The sequence below is a fragment of the Aphelocoma coerulescens genome, chromosome 10, assembly GCF_041296385.1.
Source record: "Aphelocoma coerulescens isolate FSJ_1873_10779 chromosome 10, UR_Acoe_1.0, whole genome shotgun sequence".
Lineage (NCBI taxonomy): Eukaryota > Metazoa > Chordata > Aves > Passeriformes > Corvidae > Aphelocoma > Aphelocoma coerulescens.
Window position 1 is genome coordinate 16,396,146 of NC_091024.1, and position 27,317 is coordinate 16,423,462.

The 27,317-nt window shown below is 41.6% G+C and overlaps 1 protein-coding gene across 37 annotated transcripts in view; it reads right to left on the bottom strand.

The window, feature by feature from the left end:
* Positions 1-27,317, bottom strand: part of RORA (RAR related orphan receptor A) — a 480,592-nt gene that overhangs the window by 234,318 nt on the left and 218,957 nt on the right. For 4 of the 37 annotated variants that reach the window (XM_069026298.1, XM_069026297.1, XM_069026306.1 and 1 more), the window contains one exon: positions 11,146-11,261. The exons of the other annotated variants lie outside the window; for them this stretch is intronic. Coding sequence is in view for 1 of the 4 variants with exons in the window: in XM_069026306.1 (XP_068882407.1) it covers positions 11,146-11,158 (13 nt within the window). In the remaining 3 variants the exon portion in view is untranslated. The remainder of the gene's footprint in view (positions 1-11,145; positions 11,262-27,317) is intronic. 37 annotated transcript variants of the gene reach the window in all.

Below are 27,317 nucleotides of genomic sequence, written 5' to 3' on the forward strand. Positions count from 1 at the left end.
TAAGGAATTCAGCTGTGAGTTTTCATAAATTTGCGACCTGAAGAAAACACTTGGCAGCAGTCAGTACAGACAGTTCTCAGAAGGGTGAGCTTATGGGCTTCTGGCACATCACTGCAATTAACTCTGAAAAACACAGCAATTTTTTTTCTCCTGCATTGTGGGCATCTACTAATTAAGATGGTGAGAAAAGTATTATTTACACATTTTCCAGTAGCAGAAAAGGAGATAGAGACAGGTTATAAGCCTTTCACAAAGTCATGTAACAATCTGGTTGCAGAGCTATTAACAGATGCCTGGATTTCAGAGTCCTTTTATCCCCTGCTCCCTTGGCATAGAACACCACTCCTCGTAGCTTCTAATTTTGTGTGGAAGACATTTTTGAGAAAGTGCTATTGAGTACAAAAAAAAAAAAAAAGAGACAGCAGGAAGCAGGACTTTCCTCTGAACTAAAGAGATGGGCCTCACCTGCTGTGGCCTCCAGGTACAGCCAGCCTTGTTCTTTAAGTCCAGATGCACAGAAAACTTAAGAAAGGCTGACCAGAATGAAGTGACTCTGGCACATTGTGTACGGAGTGGGGGGGGTTGAGGGAGGGAAGGGAGAAGAGGGAGGAAGAGGAGAGCAGGGAGGAAGAATACTGACAGTAGGACAGAAGTGAAACCAGAGGCACACCCCCAGTTTCTAGTGGAACAAACTTTATACTGACTGTTCTCTTTCAACGTTTTGGTTTTAACTCTAAAAACCTCAAAGTATCATGACACCACTTTATAAGGAACATATTCCCTCAATCTAAGCCTTTTCACACAGAAAAAACAGTTTACCAAAGGTTGTTTCTACCTGCAGCAGGAGCAAACCCCAAAATTCATGACAGTTGCATTATGAAATTTTACTGTAGGAAATCACATATGCTTCAGAAACTTGGGCATCTTGAATGTGAAAAGAAATCATGATAGGATAGAAATATGTATGAAACACTGGCAGTTTATGGAAGGTACAGAATATATAACTGCTTATGGTTTTACACAGGAAACACCAGGAGGAGACCCAGCCAAACCCACAGAACAACTGGCAGAACTCAGTGCCACAGGTCATCACAAAGACCAGGAGAGCAGGAGAAACTCTGGGACACTGCACAGACAATTAATGTAGCCCCTGACAGCAGGGTGAGATGAACTGATGTGCTGTGCAGGGTGTTTTTCTGAAGTGGTGTTGTCACAGACAAACACATGAACCAGAGAGCTGATCTGATGCATGTTCATCACACCCCACTGACCCAGGGCAGGGAACACCACATGATCAGTAAGGGAAGCCAGACAACTGTATTTTCCTCCTTTTGACCAGAATTTCCCTCCGCTGTTTCCCCCATCACACAATGGTTACTTGCTGGTGCTGTTTGATCCTGCTGTGCCTTCGGGCACTCGCAGTGTCCCTCCTACACTGCCAGGGAATTCTGAGTGCTGCCTTCTCGCAGTGCATACGATCACAGACCCTCTGTGCACAGCCGTGCTCCAAGGCCCGCACAGCCCTGGACCTGCAGGTTCCTGCTCTGCAGACGTCACAGAACAAAATGTGGTAATTTTTCAACACTTCTGAATATCTCACAAGCACTCACCTCATAACACACAAATAAAACCACATTTTTTTCTTCCCTATTTCCACTATTCTCTTCCATTATGTAAATGGCCTATTATATCCATACTTGTATTGACAGTGTTTCTTGACAGAGGAAAGATTAATTTACTGTTAAATACAGAAGATATAGCATCCATTAACAAAGAAAATACGAAAGTAAAGAAGAATTTCCACTATTTTAACACACAAAAATACATTTTTTTTTCTTCTTGTGTTGTAGAGTGAGCTTTTCTCCTCCTCAAGGCTACTTATGCTTCTGAATAATCCTGGATACCTGCAAATGCCTCAACAAGCATCAGTCAGGACACTTGCTTGGAAAAGGCTCCAGGCCAATGAAAGGTGTAAGGATCAAGCAAAGTTCTTTCAAACCAGCTCCAGAGTGGTCTTTATAAAACTAATTCACACAAAAAAAACATGGGTAAAAAGCACAAATAAATTAACTGCAAAAAGCCTCATTCTGTTAAATTCTGAACAACATTATATACTATACACTCCCTTCACCACAGTTTCTCTGTCTTTTTTTAGGTAATAGGATAAAATTTATGTCAAAATTAATACAAGGCCTTTTTCAAAGCTCAAAGTCTGTGAGAGAACCAGAAAACTACATGCAAAATACCAAGACATGATGAACAGAAGTACATTTAAAAGATCCAAAGCATCCATCTGTCCTGAGTACAGTAGTGTTCTGCAAGGGCAGAATCTGGTCACAAGGCCTCTTTTGCCAGTGTTGCTTTGCATGTTGACGTATTTGCTGAAGTGTTTTTAAAGATACAGCTACAGCAGGTCAGACCATGATGGAAGCTTACCAGTTTATTAATTTGCACAACTGAATGGAAAATAAATAAAAGCAGGCAGATTAATCAACATATGAACTGCAAACACTGCTAGTTTGCCTCCCTTAGAACTTTTTAGGAGCTATGCATCCATATGCAACCCAAAAAATGTTCAGAAGCTTTACGTGAGTGACCAACAGATGCAATAAACTGACAGTGCTCTCATTTCCTGAGCACAATTTCCTAATTTCCTCTCCATGTTAAATTTTCAAATTATTTGGGTTTGAACCCAAATCTGCCTAATTAAACATGGAACAATTTAGAGTATTAAACAGCTAAAAGTAGAAAACAGTTATGCAAAACCTCCCTGTTTCAACTGACTTCTAAAATACTTCCCGACTGGTAATGCACAGGCTGTCAAGCATTTTACAAATTCCCAGCTTAGCCTGTGCTTCCATCGTTTCAGAGCATAAATTTAAGCACAAATTGCTGTAGAGATTTCTCTTGCCTTCCATTCCAGCTCTACTAGATGCAGCCTTGCAGTCCCCCTCCTCAGACACATTTATCCACAGCTCTTGGAGATCCGCGTGCTGCATAGATTGACTGAATACACTACAAACCTAATTTTTCCCCATGTTAAGAGCACATCAGACTGCATCAGAGGCAGTATACTAAGGAATGCTGAACACCTCTTTGATGAGCCATATGTTAATTGCCCAAAGGTCAGAGTAACTATTTTGGAAAAATGTGGCTCTCTGTTTAAATGAGTAACAGCCAAGCGATGCAATTATGAAATAATGGCAGCATTCCCAAAGGATCTCTATACTGTGCATGAAATGAGTACAAAAGATTCACGAGATTCTGTGCTTAATTTCTCACAATTTCAAAATATTGCCTTTTAAAAGTTAATAGCAATTCTTAAACCATGCACTAAAAGAACATATGCCACCATATTTCCAACATTTGGGAGTGCATGTGCTGCAGCAACAACAACATTCCTTTGCTATTAAATGCCAAAGGCTGTTTAGTGTTAAATCCAAATAAAACCCAGTAATTTGCAGTGGTTTTCATTCAAAAAGAGCCATGTGACATTGAAAAATGTTACATGTCATTTTTAAACACTGTAAGAAGAAAATTTTATTTCACTATAGGCCGGTAATGACTGGGCTAAGTTCAAAGCTAGCTCAGCTTGCTCAGGCCCACAGCCAGTTGGATTTGATAGTCTTTAGGTTGGAAACACAACACCCTCCCTGGAAAACCCACTGAGGTCCCTGAACACTTCCATCTTGAGCAAGGATTGCCCTTGCTGCAGGTGTGCACCTGCTGCCTCTTGTCCTCTTGCTGTGCACATGCCTGGGAAAAGTCACTTCCTTTCTCTACAGCCTTCCATAAGAAAGCTGAAGAATGCACTGAGGTCCCACCCTGTACTATAATCTCCCTTTTCCCTGAGCAGGCTGAGCATATCCAGCTCACTGGGCCTCTCCTCATGCACCAGTGATGCAGCCCCCAACCACCTTAATGGGCATAGAAGCCCTTGGTAACTGAGGCTGGGAGGGATCTCTACTTCTCTCCCATATAGTATTTCCATAAAAAAACTTTCAGATGTCTTCATTTTGACAATTATACAATGGCAAGAATTTTGAAGCCTTCAGGCAGTGTCTGGGAATCACCCCTTCCTCTCTTTGGGGAAATTTACTATTAGTTCTTAAATACTGCCCCAAAGTTTGAATTTATACACCCAATCCTCCCAGGCACATGGCAGCACTAAGAAATGTGCAGGACAGAAAAATGTGCATGAAGTATCAACACATACATGGTACCTGCCTGAGTCTGCTGACAGTCTGAAACAGCATTTGCATACCATGAAGGGCCTAACTGATTTCAGGGCTTTGCTAAAATCGATCTGTAAGGATGGCACTTTAAATACCAGTGTAACTAATTATTTATAGCTGGTATCAACAGCTATAGCAAACTCATGTTAACTAATCCTCAAAAAAAACTCTCCAGGTGACAAAAACCACAAAGACTTGGTACTCATATGTACTGAAAAACAGAAACCTAAAAGCCACTCATTTCCTTCCTGACAAATTTTACAGTGCAGTTAAGCTTTGGTACTACAAAGGAAAAAGAGCAGCACAATCAAAATAAATTCTAATCATCAATTATACATAGAGAATTCTGCATTGGATTCAAACCTCTCACTTGTTTACTGTGGGAGTTTCTTTTCCTTTTCCCTCTCCTTTTTGTGCTTAATCTGGAAGATTTTCATTAGTAAAACATGAATTTTTTATATTCCATTTTCTGCATTCTTCTCTCATGTTTTAGTTTCTCATCATTTAAGACAAGAGCAGTATCTACAATCACCTTCCAGCTTTTTCAACCCTCACAGAATAGGTTATAAGCAACACATTCATTATCATCATCCAGATAATTAGAATGTCTGTCTGTAAATATAAAAGCAGAAATGTTACCTCAGAAGAGCACTCTCTAAGGAGGGGAAACTTCAGAGTTCATGGGATTTGACACTAAGCTCATATTTTACTAAGCATATATGAAAATCACTTTCAGAACTTATTTTTATAGAATTCATATGGTGTAGAGTACACTTATAGAAAAGCTATTCTGAAAGCCTTTTGACTGAAAATGTCCCCTTTGGAAAAAGCTCTTTGATTCCTTTGGATGAGGTGATGTTATCAAAAAAAAAAAAAACCAAAACAACCAACCTGAGAATGTCAGGAAGCAAAAAGTTAACATATAATTAAATTACTTAAACACAATGTAGATTTTTTTTTTTTTTTGGGGGGGGGGGTGGTAAACCAAGCTATTTTCAGGTAAGTTTTCTCACAGCCACAAGAGATTAGAGATCCAGGAGATGAATCAAGACTCACAACTTGGTGCTGCACTAAACTTGCAAAGGCAAAGCAGGTATCACACACCTCATGCAGGTGCTGTATCCTCTGCAGGGAAACTGAAGCCCAGCGCAGAGAAGGGAGCAGGAAACCTCACTAAGATCTAAACAGGCCAAAGTCCTTGACTTAAGGTCAGTATTTCTGAAATATTGACCTTGCTGCAAGTCTTCACTCCCACATAGTTTTTAAGATGTAAACATTCACATCACTGACAATCCAAAGTACTTACTGTCAGCATTATCATGACTATTAACATGAAATGTATTTGATTTTATGAAGACACTGTACAGACAGAATCTTAACTGATTAAACTGCAACTGCAGTTGTCATCCCCAGTTAGTTACAGGAGCATCACAGTGGTTAACCCAATGTTAACAACCCAGCTTGATAAGGGCAGATACAGTGCTGAAGTGGCTCAGCCAGTTTCACACTGCTATAAGAACAGTAGGTCAGCTCAGAGCTTCTCAGAGGAGTTCAATTGTGCTCAATTTGTAGAGGAAACAGACTGGAGAAACTTCTGACACCAAGTTTAAGAGGGTGAATTATTTAGAAACCCTTTCCATTTATCTGGGAATACTGCAAAAGGAAGAATTCATTCTGTTCCCCACCTAACAGAGGAACAGAGGTTTCTACAGCATCTGACCAAGACAATGGATAAAGACCAGTTAACTTCAATATTGCAAAATCAAATCCTTAATTCATCAGCTTGCCAACTTACCAAACCTCAGCTGCCTGTGATGTCTACATAGATGAAAGAAGACAGTTAAGTAAATGCAAAGAAGTGAAACTATTTGCCTGTAGATGAGAGATTGTAGAAGATTTTATTCATCCTTCTTGATTTTTCCTATTACTTAACCACTGAGACATAAATTAACATTTGACTCTGCTGCTTCGTGTAACTTATCTGTAGCATGAAAGTCCAACTCCCAGTTTCCACCCCAAGGATCAGCTCTGAAGTCTGTCAGAAAATAATATGCCTCTGTCTGATCTTTACTTGCCCTAAGCACCAGCTGACTTCAAGCTCTTTTCTTCTTTTTTTAAAAAAGTCTGAAAAGGTTTTGACATCATCACAATCATGAAATGAGAAATGTTGATCCCCCCCAAACAAAAAACCAAGCTGAGTCTTGCCAAGTAAAACAGAGACACTTCTGTTGGCATGTTTTTTAAACTGACTACTCAGCATGTAAATCTGCATCTCATGGACTAAATGTTTGGCCTAAGCATCAACATACACAGATTCTTTGCCCTGCAAGGTATCCCACTTCATTTTTCCTTTTGGCTGACTTCCTGCCACTAGTAGATTCCTTTTCTAATTTAAGTGAAAAATTTAACAACCCAGTGTGCTTCCACAGGAAAACACCAAAAAGCGCTCAGGACTTTCCACCACTGACCATTGGCAATACTTCTGAAAACAAACTAGTAAACAAACTATCTTTTACATGCCCGAACAAAAATACAATAACCTCAAACCTTCCCAAGCATCTGATTTTCAGCTACCATTTAAATTCAGATTGGGCACAGCTGAAGTGCCAGAAATGAATGTCACATCTGGGCATCCTGACTGGCAACGGCATTCATACCACGTTGTATGGGCTCAGACTTTGGGGTATGTTTTGGAGTACTGGAATAGTTTCACAGTCTTGCACACATAGGGTGTACTTAAAGCACGAGCTCTAATCTTTAAGCTCCTCTTGGTTTTTTGTAGGAAATACCCCAGTGAACTTATGATGTTAAAAAAGAACCCCTGACTTCTCCAAACTGCTTGACAATGACAGCAGTGTGCACCCATATGTTTTTGTATGCTTATTCCCATAACTCCCACATCTTTTGCATGGATATGTATATTGACTGTCAATGGTACTTTGTTGAAATGATTATTGCACACAGCATGGCCAACTTTTAAATGTAAATTGTATGCAAATATATGCAACGCCATCTTTAATGCAGATGTAGCAAAAAGTATTAAGATGTGTAGGGCCTAATTAGGTCCTACATCAAAAACTACATATAAAAACTTGACTCCAAAGTCTCAGCAAAATAAATGTGAGCTAGAAATCCCAGTGTACACTCCTAGGGAAGCAAGGGGAGTAACTCTTTCCCTGCGACTTCTGAAAGCTGAAGAAGGCAATAAACTCAAATGAACAATTTGTCTGTTTTTTCTTTAGACAAAGCATTTTCTTTTTAAGCAAGATGCAGATATAAGGGCATGGCTTTTTCATTCTCTTCTATCTCCTACTATTTAAACTTATTAAAGAAAGCCTTCATTTCTTATCTAGACTGTATATGAAAATCAGGAGTGGGGACACAAAAATTCCCGGGCAATATGTCTCAGCCTAAATAAAAGAAAAAAAACCAAAAACAACCAAAAACCAAAAAACCACAGCTTATTTTTTCTAAGCCAGGGGCTGCTCAGCACTGGCCCTGCCAGTGGGACTTTGATTACTGAATTCATTGGAATAGAAAAGCATTTGCACGCAGCAAACTCCAGAGACAATAATCAGCCTCAGGGACTTGCATTATTAATATACTGAAATAAATGAGGCAGTTGACAGGCACTGATCAGGTGTATAGTATTGATTGGGATTTCCCCCACACACGCACCCTTCTTGGCTTTTCGACACTTCTGTTCCTTAAAAGAGAGGCTACTTTTTGGGGTGTGACTGGTGAATTCCACAGAGGGCAAGGACTGCACAGGGCCTGCAGTATATGTGGATTTCAAAGAGAAAGGAAACCCATCCTGCATCACATAAAAATGAAAGCCAGTAGAAGACAGACGTATTTCAAGAAGGGTACAGGTGAGTGCTCTCTCCAACTGAAGACAGGTCTAGCATCAGAGACCAGAGAAAAATCTGACTGCAACCCCTTTCCTGAATGGAAGCAAGTTCCAACTCCAGTTACTCATGAGCAGCAATGGAAAAGTAATAATATCCACTCCACCCTCCAGAGGTACTTGGAAAAAAGGTCATATGACTCCAGTAAATATACATCCCCTTTTAAGGAAGGAGCTCATACCTTCCCTTCCTGCACCAACATGTACAAACCTGGAGATATTCCTTGGCCAAGGAAGTTCAAGCCAGAAGTTCTCATCCGTTTTCTCCACTCTACTGTCTCCTCTTTTCTAACATACAGTTGGAATTCTCCTTTAGATGAGCGGCTTGGAGGCATCTCCCAACCCCACCCCACAGCTACCCACAACTGTGCCTTTTCCCATGTCACAGAATGGGGCTGCCATAATTTGGATATTCAAGTGGATTATAAATCTGCAGAAAATTCTATACTGCTTGCTTCATATCTCTAGTGGCAGCCCAATTTCTTTGAGGAAAGATGCTGCAAATTATTCACTGTGAAATATAAAGCTTGCTTTTCATTTTAATTTTGTTCCATTTCTATCTCTGAATTTCCTTTATAGCTATTTTTCCAGCATTATAAGAAAAAAATCCAATGCACCACGTCAGTCCAGTCCAAGCCAGACATAACATCCTGCGTATGCTGCCCAGGGTATTATAAAAAATGCCTTTCATTTCTCTCCCCCCAGCCATCATTGCAAGGCCCGTTCCCCTCTGCTGCCCATGAGCCAGCAGTGCTTTCCAGCAGGCTGCACACTGGAATTCCTGGGCTCTCACATTCCTACAGAACAGACACAGCTTACTGATCTCAGAGTAGGACGGACTCAGCAAGTGTATTCCTTCCATCTACCAAAAAAATATAGGGTGGAGGCCTGAACTGGCCGCAGTTCCATTTTTTCCCAGCTTTAAAAGATACCAGCAAACCCTCTCCAAATCCTGTCTAGGCATTGCATCAGCAGCAGGGGAGGCAGACAGCTCCCTGCTACACACTGTGCCACGGGATGAGAGTGGATCTGGGGAGGCTGCAACTATGAGATGCCGAGGAACGACACTAAGGGTATAAAGGAAAGCAAAGCTGGCCAAACCCTCATTTCCTAGCACTGACAGAGGAAAGGAGGAAGCAGAGCAGCTTCAGAGAGCAGATCTTGAGGACAGTGGCACCTTCCAGCGCAGACACCGCAGCGACCCGGGCTCTCTGCTGCCTTTGTGCAGATGATTTGCCATTCCCGCATTCTTGCCAGCACTGCAGCACTCTTCTGAGCCTCCTATTTGAATTAACCAGGCCCAGAGGATAAAACTTTCAAATTAAACACATTCCTACAGGATTTCAGGCTCATTGTGTATGCACCAAGGAAACATAACATCCTAAAAATAATACGTATACAGAAAGAAAGCACATTTTGCAGGCATATTAAAGTGGAATATGAATTATAAGCAAGCTCATGGGAGAAGACATCAGATTCCATGCAAAAAGGAGCTTTTGTAAATAACATAGCATCATTCTTTGTAAGCTATCACAATTATCATCAGCCATTTAATTTAGCTCACCAATGCCTCTTATCATTGATGAAATTGTCCACTTCCCCCCGAATTGTAAAGCCCCAGATTTTAGAGTTCAAGCTAACAGCTGAATAGATTACTAATCAAGAGCTAGAACTCAATTCATATTCGTTTCAGTAGATACATATCTAAACAGCAAACATGAAATAGCATCTCACCAAGCTGCCATCATTAGAGTACAATATTCAGAAAACATTAAAGCTTTTGCGTAAGAGTTAATTGGTGTCAATGCTCTAAGGTTGTGTGCACTGAATTGCATTGAAATCTTAACACCGAAGAACTTGTCATATTAAAAATATTCAAATAATATACTATTGCTCAGTAAAGATTCTGAAAATGTCAGTAAAGGCAACATCTGTTTAGTTTAGAATATTAAAGTAAAAACTTTAGCATTATTTTTGTGGAGTTTAGCCTTTTAGACACAGATTCACAGGGTCCTGGTATTTCAGATTATTAAATATGACAGAATATTTAAGGGCTTTGCACATTAAACCCAATGAAAAATTCAAAATCCCTCACTGGAATTAGTAATTTAGCCCCAAGATAATCAGAGATGTTATTCCAGTAGAACCAAAGTCTTCCAGTTGGCCCTCAGCTTAACTTCACTGACTATAAAAAATATTAATTCAAGTCAGTTTTCTTTGCTATAGTCCCCTTAACAAGCCAGCTGAAGCTGGTACAGAGAAACTACAATCTGAAAAAAAAAAAAATTAACATCTGAGAAGCACTTATTCCTGTTATCTCTTATATTAACTTATGACTAGCTTTAAACTCAAGTTTGGAACTAATCAGAAGACAACGAATGGGAGGCTCTTAGTGGTTGAAGACTTAAGGCTTCTTCTCCCAGCTGTGACAAGACAAACTTGCCCTTACAAGTCACCCCTCCAGCAAGTTAGTCACGAGTTCAAGCTTAGGCAATTACACCAGTGGTCTAATTTTCAGAAGCATCAGTCAACTTGGGCTACACAAGCAAATCCTCAGAAAATGGAAAATTCAGATCGCTTTTGGTGAGCACTTCAGCTGTTCCTCTCTACATTCTGAAGGTATCAAAATGCATCACAGTATGTACAAGAAACATTCTTATGCTAAGACAAAGTCATATAGTAAAATAAATAAATGCAAAATTATAATGCCAATAGGTGAGAAATGGTGTTAATTCCACTGCCATCAAACATACCCAACCTTTTCCAAAGGTCATTGTTTCATCCAACCTGTGTTTGAAGGGTTTCATGAGGAATGCCCTGCTTTGTGCCACAGCTCTTTCATCTGAGTCAGTGTCCCTTGAGACTCAGAGCTACCTGTGCCAGGGAATTTGGGGGTGTAGCCTAAAATAAACCCTAGTTATGCATTTCAGGCAGCAGAAGAATGAGATACATTAAAAGTACATTAATACATTAACAGTACACTGGGGAGAGGAAAAAACCAACCTGCAAGAGACATCTGGGCAGAAGTTGGTTTCTGAATGGTACTTCCAGCCCCAGTGTTGGGGGTTAGGATTTTTCCTTTTGTTTCTTTCACTCATGGAATTCTGTCCCATCTGTTGCTAAGAGAGAAAAATGACCAGTACTTAAGACAGACAAAAGAAATGCCAAGGTATGGAAAGGGGGCAGCTGGCTACTCTCTTACCTGGAGGCATTTTCTCTTTGGAAGGGCAAAGATACCACAAAGTTTTGGTCAGGGAGGAGTGAGGAGCTGGGCTCAGCTCCTCTCACACTCTCCTCCTCAGCATTGGAAGAGAGACAGGCTCCGGTTGCTGTAGAGAGAATTCGCCACGACCGTGGGGTTCTGTCTCCTGCTGCCTTCTCCTACTATGAGTGAAGTTCTGCTTGCGGCACCAGCCATTGCACTGGAGCCTTATTAACACCCTACCTCACTGGAAAGGACCCTCGCCATCCACTTGGGTGCCTCAGGGGAAAACCCAGGACCCTGAGCCCATTTCCCATCCAAGGAAGCTGCTCCCGGCAGAGTTAGGGAGCTGGGCTGCTGCTGCCCAGTCCTGCTGTTTCTCTGCCACTGCTCCGAGTTTTTTGCTACACTGTGGCCATGCAGCCCCTGCCTGCCAGGACACCCCACGGATCCTGCTACAGCTGCGGACCTTTCTGATACATTTCGTTTGCTACTCGAGAGTCTGCTCGTCCCTGCTGTTCCAGCTGCTGCTCCGAGGTTTCTGCTGCAGCCCATTTCGCCATCCAGCCCGCCCGCCATTACCGCGTGAGGGACACGCGGCTGAGCTCGCGCCACAGCGCCCCCTGCAGGTGTGGGAACCATCGCAGCCGCCCTGCCCGGCCGGGAGCCACCGGCGCCCCTGCCGGCCGTGGGCGGAACTGCACCGACAGGGAGGGTGCCAGGAGAGGCTGGCACTGGGTTCCTGGTGCTGGTTGTTGTTACTGCCATAGCTATTGTTTGTTTGCCTTGTTACACATACACATCCCTGTTATTCCTTTTTCCCCTATCTTTGCCTGAAAGCCCCTTAATTTCAAAGTTATAATTCAGAGGGAAGGGGGTCATATTCTCCATTCCAAGGGAGGTTCCTGCCTTCCTTGGTGGACACCTGTCTTTCAAACCAAGACACTCAGCTAATCAGCAGGAACAGACACAGAGTGAAAGATGCAAGCCCTTTACAGAGATCCAAAATTTACACTTGGCTGTATCCACTGAAGTATCATCTATGCACACTGGAGCTGTATATGTGTGAATAAAGTCTCTCTAACCACAGTTAATGATCAACATTTTTGTCTCTTTCTCAAGAATTATAATATTTTTTCCAGATGTTTAAACCTGGGTATTGGGTTGATTTGACTGGTTTTAAGCCTTGGCCAGAAGAACCACTTCTGCACTGACACATAACTACAGGAAGAGAATTATTACATGACTAGCTGCTTCCAAATTTTTCTTTTTACCAGTATCTCCATCCCCCCCCCCCCCCCGCCAAAGATAGATAAAATAGACTCTTTCGGGTACCTCACAGGTTCTCAGACTCCAAATATCTCATACCCAAGACAAAACATTAATTAAAGTGATTAGGGAAATATATACCTCTAATTCTAGAATTCACACAGTGACACCTACGATGCTTCCTATCTTAAAAATCATGCATAACCCTTTATAAACTAGCAAAAATAAGAAACTAAAAAGAATCTAAAGCAAACACTATAGCAACACCCAAGAGTAAAATACAACAGCAGACACTTTTTAGCTATTCTTTATCTAGAGCATGGCAACACTGAATTTGTGAATAGGCACCAGAAGCATGTAAAACACTCTGCCTCTCATAAACATCGGACTAACAATATCCCATTCTCTCACAGAGCTCGATGCCCTTGATATCAAAGCAAAATCACTGCTTCCTATGGCACTATCTGCATGGAGGACCCAGCCATGCAGTGCCTCACTCTGCCCCCAAAGTCTGGGAAAACAGTTCCAGCAGTGCCTGGCATTGCCTAACATGATAGCTTTTCTACCAGCAGCTGTAATTAACTGTGGGACAAGACAGGGATACAGCAGAATACACAAGACACATGGAAGGACATTTCTAAAGCCTTACAGATGAGTTCTAGTAACCAGCCACTGTACACAAACAAATCCTAGCCACAGTCAGTGTGATGTGAGCATGCAAGCAAAGCCTTGATTTAGTCCTTTTAGATCAAAGCCCCGAAAACAATTTGCATGCACTAAAAATACATATAAAACCCTGATACCAGAGATGCTCAGTCTTCGCAGACAGACCTCGTAGCCATCTGATTTGAGTTACTACCCACTGATGGACTGGTGTAGAAAGGGACACAAAATTGATACAAAAGAGGTTTGTGCAAACCAAGTCGATCGCAGCTGCTGTGAAGGCAGCACACCCCAGTCCTTCCTCCAGAAATAAGGAACCTGTGTAACACAAGATGCTGTGCTACTCTAGCTCTGGCTCAGAGGCAGTCCATTGCATTGATTTGTTAGCAATACATTGTTTAAACATCCCCACCCTTACTGTGCACCATCTGCACAAAATCCAGCATTTTCTTTATGTTCTCACTGGAAGGGATTTGTCCATGTGTACATGTACACGCGTGTGCATGCTTGTGTTTATGCACAATCTCAGAGGAGATGCATGGATTTGGAGGGTGGGGCAGCAGGGAGAGTTTCAACTGCATAGTGTTACACAACCATATTGCCAACGTTTAGTTTTATTTTTAACTCAAGGATCAAGAATTATCACATGCCAGTTAAAACCTGTAACTTATGGATAGCTTTAAGGACATACTAGAATACATGAACACTAACGGCAATCACATAGATGAGCTTAAACATATATAGATCACAGAATGGAGATCCTGAATAATAATTCAATTCCCTTTCTTAAAGGCAAATCTTTAATTCTTATGGTTTGAGTAAATAGCTGAAGCAATAATAAAGCTGAAAAGCTTTAATTCTGTCTATAATTTAAGGCAGGTTTTGGACCAATGTCATGAGTTCACATTGCAGCTCTGCCACCACAAAACAGACTTAATAGCTACCTGCTCAAGAAATACACTCTACATCTTGACAGAGAATTTATCAGCTCCCAAGAACACAACTCAGGGTTGTTTGTGTCTTCCCAGCCATTCAGACAGTTTCTATCTTCCCAATCATACAAAACTGTGAACATAACATAACCACACTCTTCCTCGACAATGTCCTTTATTCCTAAAATAAAAGTGCTGCAGTGAAAAGGGAAAACCAGAAAAGGGAAATAAAAACTACAAAAAACCCAACAACAACAAATACCAAGCAAGAAAGATAAAAAACACACCCAAAAAACCCAACAAAGAAACCTCAAAACAAACAAACAAACACACACAAAAAACCAGGCTAAAGCATTTCTTTGGCATTTTTGCTTCCTGGCATGAAAGATACTCAAGTAAGCCAAAAGGAGCATCTGGATTTGAAGTCAATATTGCACCAGAACATATGAAAACACCAATGCAGAAAAGTACAATGCCTAGATTACTAGAGGAAAATGATTATTTATGGGGTACAATAGCAAGAAAAGTTTTTGTTTTTCTTTATTCTCCAGTGCTTAGTGAGTTCTGTTGGCAGCTTCCCCTCAGTCTCTCCCCGTAAGCTTGCCTGCATACTTATTGCATCTGCTTCTCATTTAATGACCATTGTTTTGGTCTGTCAGAAGAACTACGACAAGTATCCAAATCTGCGAGATTAGGCAAATATTTTGACAATGCTGTGCGTCTCATTTTCTTGGAGAGAAAGAATAAAGAGGATTTTCACTTTTCACATAACTTCACTGGAGCTCTTAATCAAAATGCTACAGAGAATCAAATAGCAGATTGAACATACTTCTAGTGACAAAATAAAGCATGCCATTTTGTTTCCAAGAGCTTGCCAATTCCCTGCACATTGCTATCACAAGAACTCAAACACAGGACTTTAAAATATCATTCACATAACATGGCAGCTGTTTCTAAGCTGAGAAACCAACAGAGCCAGGGAGCAGCAAATGACAACTAAATGGTAATGTGGGCTATCAGGAGGCTCTGGGGGGGAAGGAAAAAAAAAATGAAAGAAAGAGAGGAGAAAAGAAAAAAAAAACAAAAAAACAACCAACCAAAAAAAAAACCTGGTACCAACCCTAGGCTTTTATCCTGGGAGTGCTGGCTGTTCTCTCTGTTGAGGTTTTTGTTTGACTCACTGCAATAGCAAATATTCATAAAATGTAAATTCACATCCAGATGCTAGACTTCAAGTCTCATGTCCACGCTAGTATTCAAACTAGGGCCCTGCATGCATCCTAAAGGTAAATACAATCAGCCCCCACTCAAATCATTATGGACTGTAAATCAGGCCTGGCTCAAGCAGAGCTACACCAGTTTATATATATTACTAGAGGATCTGGACTCTAGGAAGTACATTGAGAAGCCAGCAGTAGCAGTTGCTTGGCAGAAAGGAGAGCTCACTTAACACACTCATTGGGAAGCAGGAAAGCGAATCCTCTGAAGAGAGATGAAAACCAGAGCTACAAGTTTTATGAGGAGTTGGTGTCTCACAAATCTTACATTTTGTTCAGCTTTTCAAGGGCTGCTTTACTCAAGTGTCACTCCAAGGCCTGGTTCTTCTGGAGCTCTGAGTTTAGGTCAGCTGTAAGGCAGTCAATAAGTTAAACATCCAAAATGGCAAATAAAGATACTTCCTCTGTGCTGCTGCCTCTGACAGGCCACTTACTATGCTGTCAAGGAAAAGAAACCACTTAGGACAAGGCGACCTAGTGGCCTCTGTAAGAAACATCCCATTAAGGACCCAAACGTGCAAGGAAATTTGTTAAGCTATGAACTTGCTTCTACTTGCAGTTCAAAGAGCTCATCTGGGGAATCAAAAGACAAGCAGAAGAGGCCTTTTTCTCATAGAATTTCAGAAACACCTCTGTTCAGCTTGGAAATCCTTCTACTCTGCTTCTGGCAGAGAAAGAATTATTTACCGTAAGGAGATGGCTTAGTTCGGTACTTCCCACGTTTTCTGAATCAACTGGCAACTATTTTAGACATATATGAAAAAACTTTTCCTCTGAACACTTCATAGCCAGCCAAGAATATATACAAGAATACACACAACTTCCTTTTGCACCTCTTTTACACCTTTCCATCTTCATTACAAGAAAGCTTTTATTTAAAAGAGCCAAGCTTGGCCAAACTTGCCTACCCATGGAAAGCAAAAAAAACTACTTTAGAAAACAATTCCTTTATTTTTCCCACTGGATGGTTGGTATTACCTCAACAGCAGCCTGGGAAGCACATGCTGACCACCACAGCTGACAGCCACAACTCCTGGCTCCAGGAAGTATCTGGTGCAAGGGCCCAAGTGAAGACAAAACTAATCCTCTCAGTCAATCCCTGTCATCACACATGACAAGCCAGTTGGCCACTGGTTCCATCAGCCACACTTTGACCACATCTCTGTGGAATAGTCAGGTCAAGAGAGACTGTTTTGATATTTAGAAACAATTTCTGCACCAAGTGTGTGATATGCCAGGCTCTGAGATGTTGGAATTCACAGAACTTGGGATAAATCTGTACCAACCTTTAACACCTATGGACAGAAACCATAGTCTTCTGGCCAACTACCAGAACCTTAAAACTTTAGAAATTGTTTATGTGTTCAGGTAGTCTGTGGAGCCAGGACTGCTGGAGCAGCTGGAAAGGGTCCAACCCTTATTTCCCCCTTCCTTTGTGTCCAGCACAGCTACGGCAACCTCTCAACCACAGGGAACCCAGAATTTCAGCTTACAGGCTGGGGTGTTTTGCTGCTGGGTGTTTTCTTGTTTAGGGGGGTGTGTGTGGTTGTTTGAGGCTTTTGTCAGTTTGTTTTTAAAGGGAGAAGAGATGTTCTTTGGGTTTGTTTGCACCTTCCTCTTATTCAGTGATGCTTTTGTCATGGCAACAGGTCAAATGAGTAGATGTAGTAGTGGAGCTCCCTTTCCTATTTTTCCTTAACTTTTACTGATATCACTAAGTCACTGAAATGCAAGACCAGAAAAGTCAGAGATGATTCAGTCTCAGATCTGGCTCCTGTTCTCTTTCACACTGTGCCCTTCTACTACCGTAACACAAACTGAATGATTAAAACAAAAAGGCTGATCTCTTCCAGTATAAACACTCCTTCTGTTTGGCCAGCTTCCTGCAAAACAATTTTTTCTCTGATTTCACTGAATCTTGCATCACCATCGTGCCTGTCTTTTAACTGCATTTGTCTCTTATCTATCCATCTCCATTGTTGTTCTGCACAGGATTCTAATGATTTCTTCAAAGAACACTGGCAAGCATAACAATCTTTCCCTTCCTTTCAATTGGACACATGCCTAGTGTCACCCCCTTTTTCTACCAAAGATGAAGGATACATTCAACTTTTTTCCTTCCTCCAATACATCTGTTTTCCCCATGGCAATGCTTGAGCACTTTATCTTTCTAGTGCCCACTATCTTTCCTTCCTGTCTACTCTATTCCTTCATTTTCTCTTCTGACTCTGATCCAAGACAAGCCAAGCCTTAATCTTTTCCGTCTTAGAAATACTGACCTAACTCACTATTATCACCTTAATGCTCACAGATTTTTACTGCCAAGAACTCTTTCCCTCGTGCACTACAGGAACTGCAAAATGAATTCTCTGTCACATGGACCAAGCCTGGAAACAGTGCAGACTCCGATCCACAATTCAGAATCAATACTTTGCAGTTCCTCTCCTCAACCTGTCAGGCATTTTCAGTGTACCAAGTGTGCTACTTATCTTTCAATAACATCCTTCCTTCAGCTCCAAAGTTTGGTTTTTACTCATGCATCTTATTTCTTAGACACTCATTTGCATTCTCTTGGAAATCTCCCATCTTTCCATGGGCTTACACAGCACTGCTCATTTCATTCACAATATATATTTAGCCACCAGCTCTACCAATTTCTTAACACCATCTCCATCCATCCTACTCTCTCTGCTTATGGCTGCATTGCCACAAATTCATCTCTCACCATCTCCCTTTCCAAGCTGTTCCCATTGCCTCTTACATAGTTCACTACAGACAAACACTGGGCTCGAGTCTCACACTGCCAATGGTAACATGGCATCTTATTTCACTTACCCTGGATTTAGAGTATTAGTAAGGCCCTGGGTCTAAATCCTGTGAGTATCAACTTATGGCTTCATCAAGAAGCTGTCTCTTAATCGTGAACAAGGGTTTTTCACAAGTCAGAAAGCAGAGCCCCTGGCAGCTCAGCTGCCTGCAGCTGTACAGAACATGCTCAGAATTGGTTACATGAGCAGGAAAAAGCTACAAAATTCAGAACAAGTAGGGCTAAAGAAATTCTTAAAAATCCAGTAAAGTCAGTAGCACTGAGGAGACCTCTAAACCATAGCACCTTATAAGTGAAATTTCAGCCACATCCAATCAACAATCATTTTGTCAATAGGCCTCAAGTTCCATTTTTTATTCTACATCTCATGTAGCACTTTGACCTGTACCTGACAGCCTGTCTCATCTAGGATAAACAATCTCACCTTCCTAGAAAGAAGCTGCTGATTTTTGCTTCCTCCATAATTGCTTTCATGATTGTGGGTACTCTTCCTGGAGGCCTTCAACCACAGAGGTCTTCCTCCCAGTTTAAATACCAGTAGTAACAGGGTGAGGGGCAGAAAAGAGGAAGGATTGTCAGATGGCTTTTCAGCAAACTTCAACACTGAGGCATCTCACAAGTAATTTTACTTTTTTCTCAGGTAACTGTTACACCTCCTTAAACACTCAACATTCCCTTCTCTAGGTTTCATCTCAAATTTCCCATTAATTTTTCTCATTTCACTCATGTTCAGGATTTGTGTTTATTAGATTGGGGTTTTTTTAAACATCATATATTTATGAGTGCACTTTTTCAGAGCACATCTTTAAACACATTACAGAGATGGATGTTATCTTCATGCTAAAAGCAATAAAACTCTAACACGGATTTAAAACCATCACCCAAGATGGAGCAAAACCACCAGCTGACAAACAACGTAGTTGTCCCTGAATTTCTGATTAACCACTTGGATGCAGAAACCCCTACTGGCTTACTATGCATACACTAGTAAATAAATGGTTGTTCATGTTGAATATGGCAAACAGGTTGTAAAATCATGATGCAACTTTTACACTGTGTCACTTCTGTCAAGAGCCCTCCTGGCATTTTGAACTAATTTTACAGTATGACACCAAACTACAGTATAACAAAAACTGTGTTTCTGAGTGTTCCTTTATTCTCAGGCTTCTGGGTAGAGCTGACTATTTTCAGATTGTTTCTAACAAAAATGAAGCATGCTATGGACAACAGAATCTTCAAAGCTTTCATTTGTAAAAGGGGAAAAAATGGTGTTGGAAGCAGTTTCAAAGCATCCATTTCCCAGTACTTGTTTTTATGACAGGAGAGTGCACAGACTTGATCAGCCACAGGAAATTATTTGTGTATCTTGGGGGCTGGGAAGGCATCAAGACAGCTCTGTAAAGAATGCTAGAAATATATAATACAGCTCTTGTTGCAGCTTCTCTTCCCATGACTGTCCTGCAGCATGTTACTCTTCTATGGCCAACTTAGACAATTTCTCCTGATAAAGCTTCTCTTTTCAGTGCCCTACATCTTGTTTCCTATTAAAGGGGATTTTGCCTGAGTGGTTTTGAAGAAACCCTACAGAAGAGTTTCACTTTGGAAAGACCACATAGGTGCCCCCATGTTCTCCTGAGCAGCTTTGGAAGGACCAGCATTAAGGAAGTCTGTCCTTATTTAAGTTGACTTTTCCACCAAGTATTGATCAGCTTTGCTATCTATGACACTAAATGTGCCTGGGAAGAGAAGTAGCAAATTAGGGGACATTCAAGGTCCTTTCCTTGAGTATAAGAGGCAATGTGTAGAGTGTTTACCTCACATGTGCTTTCACAGAGTTAGTTTAGAATAGTTTAGCTTCAGATTCTATTTGTCATGTGCTACAATGTTAACCTGTAGTATCACCTGATCAAACTGTAACAGTTCAAATTCTACCGGTTTGCTCAAAACTTATTTGTATAGGACTGCAAGCACCATCGAGGGATTCTGGCAGACCAAGACACAGCAGTTCTATCCACAGAAAAGCAAACAAAAAAGTAAAGGTAAAATCTAAAATCTTCTTTACAGCTCTGAGCTATAGGACTTGAGAAGTCCCCGTGCACTCAGCCATTGAAAACTTTTGACAAAAGTAGAATCTGGAAGGATATGTGGAGAGGTGATTGCTATGACAGTTAGTTGGTGTCCTTCCCATCTGAATCTCATTTTAGCTGAACATGAACCTCAGTAAGAACAAAGCAAGTACAACCAAATTCCACACAGGTATCAACACTGAATTTATCAAGCTGCTTGTGTGAGCAACTTCGCATCCCAAGTGAGAACAATTCCTGGCACCACCCATGCAAATGTTTCACTCTAAGAACTCCTCATAGATAATTTTTACCATGTGCTACACAGAAATTTTTAATGCAAAAAGTAGGAGCAGATGGTGTACCTAAACCTGACCTCTCCACTGCAGGAAGGAAAAGAAGAAAGCTTGCCCTTGGTGTTGTCCTCACCTCCTCCATGCTGCTCCAGAAAAGGAGAGGATGTCTGGCTGGGCTTGGTGTTGCCTGTCGTCTTTACATCACATTCACTGTCAAGATGAAACCAGCATTTCTAAAGCAAACACTTCTCTTTCCAGCAGGATTAATGCTAAGAGGGTTTGACTTTAGGCTGTCTAGTAAGATCCAGAAAATATATTCTCCATTTTTAACTTCCCTGCTTCTACATCTGTTTCTTAACTTCTCATTTCAAGCACACTTTAGAGTCAGGGGATGGAACCCTTGCAGTTTTTTAACAGGCATGGAAGGAAAAAATGACCTGGAGATTTCATCTATGTTTCCCCACTGACCTCTGGTATTTTTTTGACCAAGTTACCAAAGCCAAGTTGCTTTGTGTATCAAAGCAAAAGGGGAAACAAAGTAAAGAAATTTAAGGCATAGAGCAGTACAGATCACCACAGTTTGGGGCACATACTTACCAGCACACACAGAAATACATATTTAGGAGTACCATCAGGCCAGAAGCAATAAGGGAGAGAAAAATGGACTGATCACACTTCCAAGACACATTAAAAAAAACCCCATCACCTAAGAAACTAAACAAAACACCAAACCAAAGACCAACACGGACAAAGGACATGCACAGGGAAGAGCTATGTTCTCCACTAGGAATGCTTTTATTTTCACACAATGATGTTAAAAGAGCTACTTTTCTGCCTGCAAAAACCTCCAGCGCATCAAATCCAGGGAGCCAAACTTGCTTGTGGTTACTCTGCTTGAGAGGAAGGAACTGCTCATCTGCACAGCTTCAGAATTTCTCTAGTCCCAGGCTGTGGGCGAGCCTGACGTCAGTCCCAGTGTGAGCCATAAAAATCCCCTTCAACAACCAACACTCTCCTGTGTGGGAAGCCTACAGCATTATTTTAAGCAAGGACCCAAGATTACCCTGATGCTTTCTTGCAATATTTATCATAGAGCCAGGGATGGGACTGAACCCAGAGGAAATGCATGTGTGTCCATCCCAAACACTTCCACATGATCTCCACATGGAGAATGGTACATTCCAAGGGCATGTATACATCAGGCTCCCTAAATCTACTCTAGTGTCACCACTGCTGTCCACTGTCTCAATATAAATGTTTCTGCTATAACAAAGAAATCTTATCTTCACAGTGAAAAGAAATGTGGTATTTTTGAAATATTCTGACAGTGGGAGGCCCTTGGGAAAAAATCTTCATTTCTTGTTATAGGCAAGTAAACTCTAGTCCTCTGTTACTTCAATTCACAGCCCTGGCATCTATTTTACCCAGACTACTCTGATATTCTAGAAGTATTTAGATGAGAGATCCTGGAAGAGACTTTTATTTTGCTTTTGCTAAGTGGCCAATATGGGTTTCAAAGTACATTAACAGTAGTGACAATAATGCCACCACAATCTCTCCCAGCATTTTCCCTTACAAATTAAGTGGAAGCCATGCTTTATTTTCAAACAGCAGAAGTCTTTTAAGTAACCATCACTGCACTTGAAAACACCTCCTGGAGGCAGTTAAGCATGAATACAACCCATACACAACACACCTATGATTTAAAAGGAAACTTCTAAATCATAACTCCTTCTTGTAAATTGAAACCCACATTTTATTCTTAGAAACATCCCTAGCATTCCGCTTAAAATCAGTGCTGAGAAATCAGTGTGTCTGTAAACTCATGTTGGTTTAGAGAACTGAATTGACATACCACAGAGCAATGAGTTTACTTTAAAAATAGACACTCATCAATTGCTGAGGATTTTATGAGTCCTCCAGACTCAGAAAAGACATTCTAATTTAAAAACAAACAAACAAAAAACCTCAGAGTAAACTTAACTGAGATCCATCTACCTCTCTCATACAGTCCAACCTATACTTTGATTTCAACCAAAGGAGAAATAAACACAAAAACAATCATATACCTTTTAAATGGAGTTCCCCAGCTAGTTTCATAAATAAATACCAAGAGAAGCCCCAGCTCAACAATAGGCTTAACTGGTACTCAATTTTAAACACAAACTTTATAGCACTATCCTTCATTTCACTATTGAAAACACTTAAATTCGTGCTTAAAACATAAGCACCTACTATAAAGTGCTTTATTTAAACTTGGATTACATACTGGATTTCCTGGCATAAATTCCAAAAGGCTGAAACAGACTTTCACAGGAGCTTGGTAACTCAACAGGCAAATTAAGGTAAGTGCCTGGTAAAACAAGATTTCAAGAAGCTTTGGAAACATCATTTCAAATTATTTTCCCCCAAGTAAGCAAAATCTTCAGGTTTGTGCTGGCAGTGCCCTGGCAGGAGCAGCCCAGATTGGCCGGGACAGCTCGGACCGGGATGAGCCGAGCACAGCCTGCGGCCACTGCCCCAGGAGCGAGCCCGGTGATGAAGTGTCAGGAATGCGCTGCAGGAGCCCAGCGCGGCCTGGCTGGGACACGGGGCTGGATGCAAACGCTGCTGCGGCTCAGGCGCTGCCGGAGCGCCGTAACCTGGGCAGTGCACCAGGGTGGCTGTGCCACCTAGTGATGCTTGTCATGTACTGTCGGAGCCGAGCGGCAGCGGGGGGAGCCCGGGCACGCACGGCCCGGCCCGAGCCCTCCGCTCCAAGCGTCCCTCGCTCGCCCCGAGGCCGCTCGGGGCACTCCCTGACCGGCAGAAAGGGAAAAGGAGCAGGCGGCAGCACCTCTCCTCCAGCGCCCGCAGCCACAGAAACAGCCTCTGGGCTTCCCAGCCATCGGCAGTGTCCCGGGGAGCGCACAGGACAGCCCCGATCAACGAGCAAGGCACGACCGCACCAACATCACCAGGGCAGGATCGTCAGCTACTTCAGAACGCGGGTATTACCCCAGCAACTATTTATGACTAGGTTTATTCTCCTTACACACTGAAGAGTTTGTCTTCTACACAAGAGGTAACTACTTCGTTTGAATAAAAAGATTATAAAATCCTCCAAGTTGCAGGATAGCGCCCATCAAACCCAGCATCTTGTTAAGAAAACCTTAGCATGTTCAGTAGTGCCTTTTGTCCAAAGAGATCCTAAATGAGCTTGTTACAAGTAAATGTAGAGCAATAACCCTATCAGGAATGCACAAAACTAACACACAAATTATGACAAAATCTCTAACTGCACATTTAAATTACAAATCACTCTGTGGTAAGAATACAGTAGCTCTTTTAACATGACACACCATGCCACGGCAATAGAAACTCAGGTACTGCCCAAGCCCTGATGTTCCATAGTTCAAGCAAGAGGTGAAAGTTTCTAGGAAAGCAGACTAAGGTCACAGAAGTATGAAGAAATTCAGCTAGCAATCACTTAAAATCTAGTTAATTGAAAGAAAAGTATTCCAGTGGTATCACACTCGGTAGCTAGGCCATCCTCTGCACAGGCTGCCCACCTGCTTCCCAAACAGCAACTTTTAAATCTTTAGTTCCCAGCTTCTCCCAGCAGCATGAGAGCTCCCCTATGCAAACACTGACACACCAACTTAATAAACATCAGGCAAAATGACAGATACGGTGATCTTCCTCTGACACAAAGGCAATGGGCAAAGAAAAATCAACAAAGCAAGAACAAAATCTCGTTCAGGCACTTCTTGCTTTCTAGATGCTCAGGAGTGCTCCCAGTGCACTCTGCCCACTCCTGTGCCTGACTGCAGCCCCAGCAGGTCGCGGTGTCTCAGGTAATGGCTGCACTGAGCTCCTTGCAGGGGCTTATCGCACGTACCACCCTTCTGTTTGCACAGCTATAATCTAAGTTTATGTTGGTACAATTAGTGTTAAGACACTGATAAAAGTCAGCCATTACCCCATGCTACAATAAAAATGACAGGCTGGACCATAACCTTTTAGCATTAGAACTTGCCAGAGTTTATGACCCGTCAGCCAAACAGTCAAAAGGAAACAAGCTGCTGTGATACACATTTTAACAGATTCTTAGAAAACCTACATCCTGTTATTAGAAATGGCAAGAAGAGGATTTTTAAATGGCCTCATTATCACCTAGTGTACACAGAAACTGTTACAGTTTGAACAGCAAAATGAACTCCTTTGTTGAATTACTTCAAACTCTTGACTAGGTGGATTTAAAATAGCACTCGAGTGTATGCCTAGCACCTCTACCTCTTTATTTGCTGCTAAATGAAGACAAAACCAGGCAGCTGAATAGAGCAGTTAGCCCTTATTCCAGGGCTATCAATAGACTGCAATTGATTAAGAAGGGGAATGACCAAAATCAGAGACATCCTGTAACACACTATATTTAGCCACAGTAACCCACAGTCAGTTCTTTGAAATGCCAAGGGGCTTGGGAAGCTAAGCTCCCCATCAGGTATCCCAGAGGCACTTCGGGGTCTGAAACCACTGCACCAAGTGGAACTTTGGAGCCTAAGCTGCTCTGCTGTTTACAGCTTTGTTCCATACATCCTTCCCACTTCAGCTCGGTAGAAATCCAATTTTTAATTTCAGTTCTGCCTCAATTATGGCCCTTCTTGAGGTTGACCATGACTTCCTAATTGTTTTTTCTGCCCTCAGCTTTCACACACCAATTAGATATGAAATGCTCTCCAGCTGCACCTTCAGTTCGCACACAATTAGGGGATGCACAGAAAAGCAGGGCTGCCTGGTGACAGAGACATTTCCTGTGTTAAAACGGTAGGAAATGTGACACATCCTTAAGAGCACAGCTTGACAAAGCACGTAATCCCAGCCTTTCCTACACGACAAATGTGAGGACACTGGAGCGAGTTACCGGACTTCTCACTGCTCACTTGCAAGAATTATTTCTGGGGGGAAGAGGGCGTGGAGAACATTGAGCTCAGTAACCAATTAAATGACATATCTGAGTTTTGCTAAAGAGAAGGAGAGGTGGAGAAAGGTCACCTCCTTTTCTAAGTGCCCTCACTAAGTCTAAAGGTTTCAGTGTACTAAGAGAAAATGGAAAATATAATTACTTACTTGGCAATTGTTTAAAAAAAAAACCCAAGCAATTTAAAACATAACTTCTATCCCTCCTTCAGCAGGTGTCCATTCAGAAATCTTTCAAATGCACTATTTGTGGTATGATTGATAAACAAGCATTTTTCTCCAAACTGTAGGAAAACAGATTTCTTACTCAAAATAGTGCTTGAAATCCACTACATTTAGCTTTCTCAAAGCTAAAATTAAAGTCCCCATACAAAGGTACAGCATTGCCTCAAAACACAAGTCGTGAAGAGGAGGGAAGGAACCAAGAGTAAAACTGTTTCAAAAACATTTCACTCAAGCATTTGTAATTATTCTACAGTTAATTCCGGAAATCAGACCGGATATTCAGGATTATTCAAGATCTCTCTCAAAAGATTTGTATGTAAGTGTTTCTCTCCCTTCACATTTGTCTTTCACAAGACTGAACACAAATCAAATTAGGGCCTCATGCACAAGTAGGTAAAGGTACTGCTGGTAGGTGCAGTGCTATTTAAAGTATCCATAGCAATCCTTGTTCTCCTTTCTCCCCAGGGAGTGGAGGGCAAAGCCTTCCTGCAGGAGGGGGTATGCTCCCACAAGCACACAAAGCACACGGTTATTGAGTGCTCATAGCTGCAGCAGGAGCTTTAAACCAGTCCCTTCTCTCACCCTTCTGAAACCATTCTAGGTACATCCTTGAAAAGGCATTGACTTTAATGGTATAAAATTCAACAAGACTTGAAATTAACCTTTTAGTGAATCTTTCACATTCAATGTGAAATAACAGAGCAAGTTGTGATGTGACATTTTTGTAGGTGAAAACATCAAAGGCAGCCCTGCCACAGACTGATCTACCTTTGAACACCCAAGGGTATCTGAGACTGCCAAGTCTCTGTAGACTAGACAGAGAGAAAGAAAAAAGGAAGAGAAAGAGATCTAAGATATTCCACTATTTAAGGTGAAGTCATTTTAACTAGGATTTAATTCAATCTTTTACACTTTGTTACTGCTGGTGGTTTTTTAATACACAGTCAAAAGAGAAGATCAGGATAAAAGGAAAAGAATATTATTTCTGACTGTCAGGCCATAATAAGGCATAAATACATGAAAATTTAACTGGCACCACTTATTCTTTCCTTCCTCTTTAGCATTCATGCCTTAGGAATTTTTTTCTATTGGAGTTATGCAATAAACAAACCAAAAAAAAAAAAAAAAAAGAAAAGAGCACTATCGGCCTTTCAAAGGGCTGCAGAAAAGGTAAGTACCTGTCTAATAACTCAAACAACTGAATTAATGGACTCTGACTACTCTTGCCCTTTCTCCCAAGCACACACATTAAATGCTCTCCTGGTGTTGAGACTGAGGGCTTGCTGGAGTCAAGTCCCTCTTGAAAGAGCTCCTAGCAAGATCCCTCCTGACCCTCCTGTGCTCTGGGCATAACAAGAAATGCCTGCCCAATTTCTGGCTTGCAGCTCCCTCTGTGCTAAGAGGACATCCTTGGTACACCTGGCTGTGCCAAGCCCCTGACCCAGAGAGCTGTGACCAGTGA